General features: G+C 50.0%; 2 protein-coding genes across 2 annotated transcripts; both read left to right on the top strand.

Moving 5' to 3' along the window:
• Positions 1 to 449: 449 nt before the first annotated feature.
• BDP81DRAFT_452901 (uncharacterized protein) lies at positions 450 to 1,799 on the top strand (the record flags this gene model as incomplete). Its single annotated transcript, XM_060592789.1, has 3 exons — positions 450 to 500; positions 559 to 1,735; positions 1,786 to 1,799. 3 exons carry the CDS (start codon positions 450 to 452, stop codon positions 1,797 to 1,799), a joined length of 1,242 nt encoding a protein of 413 aa, XP_060441437.1.
• Positions 1,800 to 5,228: 3,429 nt separating this feature from the next.
• Positions 5,229 to 5,826, top strand: BDP81DRAFT_435821 (uncharacterized protein). Its single transcript, XM_060591078.1, has 2 exons — positions 5,229 to 5,397; positions 5,460 to 5,826. Exons 1-2 carry the CDS (start codon positions 5,272 to 5,274, stop codon positions 5,628 to 5,630), a joined length of 297 nt encoding a protein of 98 aa, XP_060441436.1. The 5' UTR covers positions 5,229 to 5,271; the 3' UTR covers positions 5,631 to 5,826.
• Positions 5,827 to 8,547: the final 2,721 nt, after the last annotated feature.

Below are 8,547 nucleotides of genomic sequence, written 5' to 3'. Positions count from 1 at the left end.
CCAAAGCATTGCCACGGTTTCTCTTGTCCAGGAGTTCAACATGTCAATCGGTAGGTTTACGCACCCGAGTTCCTATTGAGACCTTGTTCTACGGACACGGTGAATTTGTTGGTATACACGTCAGCAGGGCAACCGTACGGTTGGAACGAAGTGTCAATAATGGTCTATTATTGCTGCGTCTGGAGGTGGAAGGAGGAGGTTGTGGGCAGAGCCCACGGCCTCTCAGAAGTGGTATGTAAGGGGTCGTTTGTAAGTGCCCATACCGCCTTCCAGATCCACCTTTTCTGCCGACTGCTCAGAGATCCAACAGAATTCATTCCACCTCCTGCCGTTTGATTGAAGATTGGCTTCATATAAAATGCAGACCATCCTCTCATCTATGGCAGACTGAATGACCAGTTCGTCCGCATGCGCTGGTTATTTCTCGACTGTCTTATCCCGTCTATTCAATGGATAGAGTCCACAAAGGCGGTGTTGTCATCATTGGCGCTGGTCTGAGCGTATGTTATTGCGCAAAATCGTCTTGCTTGCTTCGGGCGAACTAATCTCCCCTTCTAGGGTACTGCTCTGGCCTTGGCCCTCGATCAGAAGTCTATTCCGTGCCGAATTTATGAAGCAAGAAGCGCGGACGCAGATGTTCTCACCAGTGGTGTCGTTCTGACTCCAAATGGTTGTCGTGTCCTTGACGAAATCGGTGTTCTTGGCCGTATTGAAGCCAAGAGCTTTCTCTTCGAGCACAGAATTAATCAGACCATCTCCACAAGAACGATTTCTTTTCATGATACGAAGAATTATCATGCCTACCGACTGTATCGTCTTGCACTTCTCCAAGAGATGAAGAGAATGTTGGCGGAGAAAAGTGTACCGGTGTATTATGATGCCAAATTCGAGAAAGTCATCAGCGATACCTCTGACGTAGTCACATTCCAGGTTGATGGCAAGATGGAACATGCAGCCATTCTGATTGGATCCGACGGCATACACTCAACCCTCCGGCGTTATCTTACAGACCTGATTCCCACTTATACAGGCATATTTTGCGTGTATGGACACATTCTGACCAGCTCCGTCAACTGGCCCGACAAAGAGTTCTCCGCTACCAGCTGCACGATTCTAGGCAAACCAGGCAGTCTGTTTATGGTACCCGAAGAGGCTGACGGTGTGACGCTTATGGTCGGCACACAGTTCCCGCACCCAGAGCAAGGCCGAGAGGGCTGGCAAACGTTAGCCGCCAGCCCCGAGTCCTTGGTTACACTGCTGCAAAGGGACTATGATCAGTGGCATGATACGGCAAGACACATCCTCGATCAGCTATGCAGCCGTTCAAACCGCCTTTTGAGTTGGCCGTTTTATACTATGCCAAAATTGCCTAGTTGGTCGTCATCGTCCGGAAATGTCATAATCATTGGAGACGCTGCTCATGCTATGCCAGCATCCTCGGGACAGGGTTTCAACCAGGCCTTGGAAGATGCCTACTCTTTAGCAAGGCTCATCTCTGTAGATTGGACCCCGGAGAAACGGCCCCTTGGCCTTGAGACCTGGCAGTCCTGGCGACAGACTAAAATAGACCGGGTGCTTCTCATGACCCAAGCCACAAATTTGAAGAGATCTGCTGAAGAGACCAGGCAGCCTTCGACGACATCAGCTGGTGCTGAATCGGCCCGTCTAGATGGGACGCGGTGGTTGTTCGACATAGACTTGAATGGTTTCGAGGCAAGACTGGCAGAGATCGGATGTAGGTAGGCCTAGCGAATATCTAGGTATGAAATGTATCTACATGCTCAGTCAACGTCACATAAGTTGGTAAAGCGCTCTATAACTAGGTGTGACCCTTCCACACTCGATGAATTTTCTGTCAAAGAAACAATGCCGCGGACTTTTGCTCAAGCACCATTTTAAGAACGGGGCTATAGTCGTTATTGCTGCCATTATGAGACTTGGTGCAAGATCATGAAGAGCATTCCAACCTTTTCATTGTTCCAGGCCTCCAGGCGTTTCTTGTTATGAACCCTTATGTATGATGCAGAAATCAGGACTCTATCTCTTCCACGGCTTTTTGCAGAGCACTCGGGGGGTTCAAGCTGCCCTGTGGCCGTTTACCTTGAGACGGCTGAGCTGGCGAAGTAAGACGTTGAGTTGAAAATATTAAGTAAATGAGATCCGAATTGATAAAACATTGCTTTTGAGTTTCGAGGCCAGGGCTATGCCTATTATACCTGAAAGTTCCCTGGGTGGAAACTTGGGGTTCGGACGCTTACGGACCTAAGGGTATTTGCGCTGATGTCTAATACTCGTACGGAACCGGAAGCCGTTCCACTCCCGGCTGGCTTGTAATATAGACTTTTTGTTTGCATACTTACTTCTATTACGATTAGCTATCTCTATAATAAGCGACCTAATTCTCCTCGTTGTTGATATTAAATGCGATTCTAGTACTCTGGTGAAATACTCGGTTTATAAATCTTCGAGATTAATAGCGTGATGCCTCGGCGATAAGGTGGCTAATTGCCTAAAATGGCTATTACATGTTCGAATGGAGGAGAGGATGATGATACTTATCTTGACTATGTTTTAGGTAGCAAAGGTAGAGTTATTATGTGCAAAATGCTTTCGTATGTTTAAGGGAATGAACGTTGTAGCAGGGATGAAGCTATTCCGATGTGAAGTAAGCCTTAAATAAGCTTTTAGCGTCCGGGTGAGGACACGATTGGCTATAATGGTCTAAACTCTTTTAGGATATTTTGTCTGTGTAATCGTAGTTGGTAAAAGATTAAGATGAATATCAGATGGCAGCCTTGGCATTCGTAGTAGCTCTAGGTTGGTTTGCTGGATTGATTAAGATTTAAGTAGGTCCGGCCGTTTAGCGGTAATGTTAGGTTTTTGCGATGTGTGGATCTAAGTATCATCAGCACTTACAGCTATTACTTCTTTTAGCCTGAGAAAACTCCTATAAACTTGGAGAGTCTAGTTAATTTGAAGGCTTTATAGTACAGTATCCTTAACTACTTTGACGTCGAAAAAAGAGGATTCCTACGAGTTTGTATTCTAAACATCCTCACTATTGTAGCATCTTCCACTTGCTATCAAATACTGTCATTTTGAGTTGTTGTTGTTGTTGTTGTTGTTCTATTTAACGCCATGGCGGCAAGGGCGCAGCCGCCCTTGCGGCAGACCTCCCGAAGGGTATGTGGCGTGAAGGGTCGCAAGCTCTAGCTATATACTATATAGTACACGCCGTCTCCTGACGTCCTCCAAATCTTGCTCGTGAGCTACTATGTGTTCTATCCATCCCTAGTTCCCACTGGTGCCCTAGTTCCGTTATAACCATCTGGTTTCTTATTAGAGGTAGTCTGTCGTTTGGAGGATAGGTTATGACCTATCTCCTAGTACCGCGGGCAGATCTTCTGGAAGAAGTCTGTCACGCAGAGGAAGGCCTGGAAGCCTTCAGAGTCAGTGATTAGCCCCTTGAAGTAGCGATCGAGGGACCCTATAGGTCCTACGGGCTCCTGGCGGCTGTAGGGGTAGAGGGTGGGCCACTGTTGCCTCCTCAGTAGGGTCTTTCGGCAGTAGACTAGATGGTCTGCCTCCTTAACCCATCCACAGGAGCAGGTGAGTAGTGCTTCTGTGTGGTTAAAGCGTTGATGATATTGTTCAAAGTCCCCGTGGCCTGACCGTGCCGCGAGGAGGTGATGAAGGGCAGCCCTAGGGAGGCCAAGTTCAGGAGGGCAAGCAAGGGTAGCCTTGAGCCCTAGTTGGGTATAGCGGGGAGTTGCCTCTTGTTTCCACCATCGTCTATATTGGCGTCTTGGCCGCTCTTTAGCAAGCCACTTGATACCTGATAGAGTAGCTAGTTGGCCCCTAAGGACTGGTAGAGTTGTTTCCTCCTTAGCTAGGCTGTCTGCTTCTTCGTTTCCTTTAATACCTTGGTGCCCAGGAGACCAATGGGTTTGTATATCGTGTATCCTAGCTACCTCCTGGATCTCAAGGAAGGCCGCTTGTGAGGAGTCTGGGGCCTTACCGCGAATCCCCAGAATAACGCTGGTATTGTCGATGCAGATGTGTATAGGCTGGCCTTGGGAGGTCTGAAGGGCCCGTCGGAGCCCAGCCCTCGCCCCATCCGCCTCACCATCAAACACTTCTGCTAAGCCGAGACGGCCGCAGCCCTGGGATATACGTTTATTGTTGCGGTAGATATTAAAGCCGTACCCTGTAGCTCCGTCAGGAGCTTTGGAGCCGTCTGAGTATACGACTGTATGCTGACCTGGCACAGTCTTGAGCCAGGCCTGGAAGATCCTAGCTGCTACATCCTTCGTCTGTGTAACTATAAGGTCATAAGACCCTGGGAGGTATTGCGGCTGTAGGAGTGCTGGCCTTGGACACTTAGGTAACAGGCCAGCTGTTCTTTGGAGCCTGGTCTGTTGCCGCCCTGGCTGTAGCAGCCTTGGGACCAAGGGATGCTGTTGGTCAACCTTCTGCAGGCGTATAGCGAAGCGTAGTCGCGCTGCTTCGAGGGCTACCTCTGCTGTAGGAAGGCCAGCGTCTCGGATGAGGGTGCTGGTTGGTGTGGTTCTCCAGACAGGCAGGATAGCCCTTGCTGCTGCTGTAACTGTCAATTCTTCTTAACAAGATTTCATAGGTACAGTCGGCCAGCTCGGTTACGTTGTATCCGGCCAAGAAATTGAGGAAGGCGAGCTTTCCTAGAAAACTGTGTCGGTGGCCGGACTTCTGTGCGGCTTCAGTATGAGTTGTACACCTCAGGCTTTTAGCGTAGCTTACCTTGACTTCACAATACAAAGCTGCCTAGCGAAGTTGGGCGACGTGCGAGGTGTTGAGGCAATTAAAAGTCGACTGCTTCGAGAGAAAAATGTCGAGTAAAGCCTTGCCACCTTGGTTCTTTATCAGAGGAATTGCCATGGCTAGCCATCGTTTGTTAGCTAGATATAGTGCTATATCTGTGCCGAGCACTTCAACCTCGTGGGGGCTACTTCGAAAGAGAGAACTGGATCCATTTATCGTGACGTTGCGCCTTTCTCGAAGACAGTTTGTTGCTTCTTCTACGGAGATGGCAAATTCGCATAGTCCGTATTGTGTCATGCTAAGAAGATACTGTTGAGGGCCGTGATGTCTCCATGTCTCCGGTATGTCGAGGGGAGAAATCACACATGAAACGAACTTCATCATGTTAGCTTCATACGGCATATTGATGCTGTATGTTGAATTTCTAACATGGCAGTCATAACGACGTTTAATCATTCTTCGTATTTTGGATGGATGGCTATCTACCTGTCCATCCATCCATCCTTCCATCCATCCTATCACCTATTCACCTATCTACCTATTTATCTGTCTATCTACTTATTCACATTTCTACTCAACTTATTTTCCTATTCATTTCAACTATAAGAAGGTTAGTGATAATCTACACCCTCCTTAAAAGCACTATAGATAAATATCCTTGCCTTGCCGGGATTTCTGCCTGTCCGAATTTTCTCTATACTGTTTCGAACTTTTGTGACGAATGTATAGTAGAGATGCCTCTCAAGCTTCTTCGAGCAATCCGCGACCCTAGTTTGTTTTCTCTTTTGCCTAATCGTTCGAGAACTTGTGACACATTGATGTTTAAGGCATAATTCATCCCAAGGGTTCCTACGAAAAAAACGACGAGTTCAAATTTTTTGGCGAACGCTGGCGTTGGAATTTTGTCGGAGTTCGAGGATTTGCTTGGAGTCGACCTTTTACGCATCAAGAAGTACGTCAGCGCTTTCAGCGACGCTATGGGGAGGAGTGGAGTGTGAAAGACTACTTCGCTCTGACTTCTTATGACACAGAAATTTGGGACCCAGGATATTTAAGATACCTCAGGATGTTGTGAAGTTTGAGGCGCGTCAGCTCCATCAGGTATTTCTGTCTGTGTACCTCCATTTCACCAACGTCTTCCATCAACAGCATAGACGCGGGCTTTCTTACAGAATTCGACAAGGAAGAGCTTCTGGTCATGATGTACGGAGTACATCACAGGAAACAGCCACAGCCCTCCTATCGCCCATGGTTGAGGGTGCAGTGTGCCAGTGTCCACTGCCAATATTCAGTCGAATAGCCAAGACAAATAGTCAAATAAATCCATGCTGAGCCAATATGGGCTTCAGTCTCTTTGCTTGCTTTTGATTCTCTTTACGCGGTCATGAAACTTTGCGTACACGTGTGCTCTAAAACTCACCTCTTCGCCAAATTCCCTGCTTTGTGTGGAAGCGGTTTGCTCTTCCGTCTTGGCCTTTCGCGGTCGGACCTCTTGGGTTCTGCATTAATAGTGATATCGCATGTGGCAGGCATTCCGAGTGCTGATATCATTCATGATTTGTGACACTTTTCAGCTCTATTTTGTCTTCGACTTATGTCAATACAAGTCACTTTGCTCATGGGTAGGTACATTCCATAGCAAAGTGACAGAAATGCAGCTTGACAAATAGAGTAACGGATACACCTTTCCATGCTCAGCCACATCAAGCCCTGCCTGGCGAACGCGCTAAGCCCCGTGCTATGATTTGTCCATGGCAGTCATGGACGCGTTGATGCCTGAGAAGAAGGGCCATTTTTCGTGTCGGTAGTCTTCGTCACCGTTCCCCTCCTCCATCCCCCATGCTGGAAGATATGGCTCAAGTGCCAATCATTCGCCTGGTTATCCCATCGAGTGCTGCAAGGCGACAGTACATTGGCTCCACATAAGGGGCCCTCTTTTACCCCGCACCGCATCTGGTACATCCACTGCTTGAGTTGCCCCTATGATTTCTACTACGGTACATCCACCAAATCCATCATTACCAATACTCAATTAATGGATTCTGACGATTCTGACGGATCTGGCTGTTCCACGGGCTCGGCGAAGTCGTGTATCTTTGCCCTGCTGCCCGAGGACCTCGCCGCCGCCTGCACTGCCGACTGTACGCCGGAGCAATGTGATAATGCCACTGTTCGGCCCCGCGAGCCTCCGGAGGTTGAGCCCGGTATCCCTGGGCAGTTCGTGCCCTTCGAGGTGCCGCAGCGGCCCGCGGAGGTCCGGAGCCTACCACCGCAGCCGCTGGACCTCCTCCTCGAGTTCGTGCCGGCCAGCCTCGTCGGTCGGTGGGTTAAGTGGACGAATGCGGCGCCGCGCTCGGCGAGGCTGGGCCCGGTTAAGAAACACTCTCGCAGTCTCAAGTGGAGGTCAGCGACTGTAGACGAAGTCTATTTGTTTTTGAGCATTTTGATTTATATGGGCTTACACCCTGAAACTAAAATATCTAAATACTGGTCTACTTCACAACAGACAGAGGATCCTATCCATTTGTTTACTCGATTTATCTCGAGGGACCGCTTCCAGCTCCTCCTCCGCCGCATCCGGATCTTTGACCCGGCCAAGATCCCTGCTTCCGTGCCGTCGACGGCAGGCCGGCGCCGCGGGCAGCCTCGGGAGAAGCAGATGCCGAAGGTGTACCAGCAAGTCAATGAGTGGTCAGCTCACATCCAAGAGACCGGCGACCGCTTCTACCGGGCCGGCTCCGACCTCACCGTCGACGAGGCCATGGTCCGCTTCACGGGCCGGGCAGTGGAGACCACGACGATCCCAACGAAGCCGATCCCAACCGGCTTCAAGGTCTGGGTTCTGGCGCAAGCCGGGTACTCCCTCCGCTGGCTCTGGCACGTCCACGGCGACGGGCCCTGCGGCCTCGTGGCACAAGCCCGGCCCGCAGCCGGCGACGAGGAGGCCCGGCGAACGGCCTTGACGCCAACCCAGCGAGTGGTCACATCACTGCTTTCCTTGCTTCCGTTGGCCACTTATCACGTGTTTCTTGATAATCTATTTGCTTCAGTAAAGCTCTTCCGGGCCCTTCGTGACCAGCGGATCGGTGCCACCGGCACGTGCCGGAAGGATAGTGGAATCGACAAGACATTGGTTACTGAGAAAGAGACTGACGGCAAGGGACTTCCATGGGGTCAACTACACGCGATCTCCACGGCTGACGGGAAAGTATGTTAACCCAAATCACTGTCAGTGGCTATTCCATACTAAACCATTCATCGGAATAACTTCCAGGTCAACCAGTTCACTTGGAAGGATAATGCCCTCGTTCTCTTCCTCACGACGGTCTTCCGAGAGACATCCGACGTTGTACGAAGCCGCAAACGGCCGGCTGGAGATACCGCTGCGAAGAGGGCAGCACGGGAGGTCTTCGGGCCCGAAGTGCGGAAGGATCTCCGGATTCCACTCGCAATCGATGAGTACAATCACCGTATGAACGGCGTAGATACCGGGGACCAAATGCGGTCCTATTACGACTTCAGCCGGCCCGTGAGGCGGGGCAGTTGGCAGGCAATTGCCTGGAACTTTCTCCTCGAAGTCATTATTATTAATACCTTTCGTCTTCAACAATGGGGAGATCCTGAGTGGCCCCGGGTTCAGAACCAGTATGAATGGCGTAGACTGCTTTCTGCCCACCTAATTCAGAGGTTTGGACCATTGGCAGAAGGTCGTCGACGGGGACGTCCAAGGAGGGCAACAGACAAAAGGAA

Source organism: Colletotrichum phormii, assembly GCF_030913505.1.
Source record: "Colletotrichum phormii strain CBS 102054 chromosome Unknown BDP81scaffold_20, whole genome shotgun sequence".
In the NCBI taxonomy this organism is placed as follows: Eukaryota; Fungi; Ascomycota; class Sordariomycetes; order Glomerellales; family Glomerellaceae; genus Colletotrichum; species Colletotrichum phormii.
Note: the sequence above shows the minus strand (reverse complement) of the source record. Positions and strands in the feature narration are given on the sequence as shown.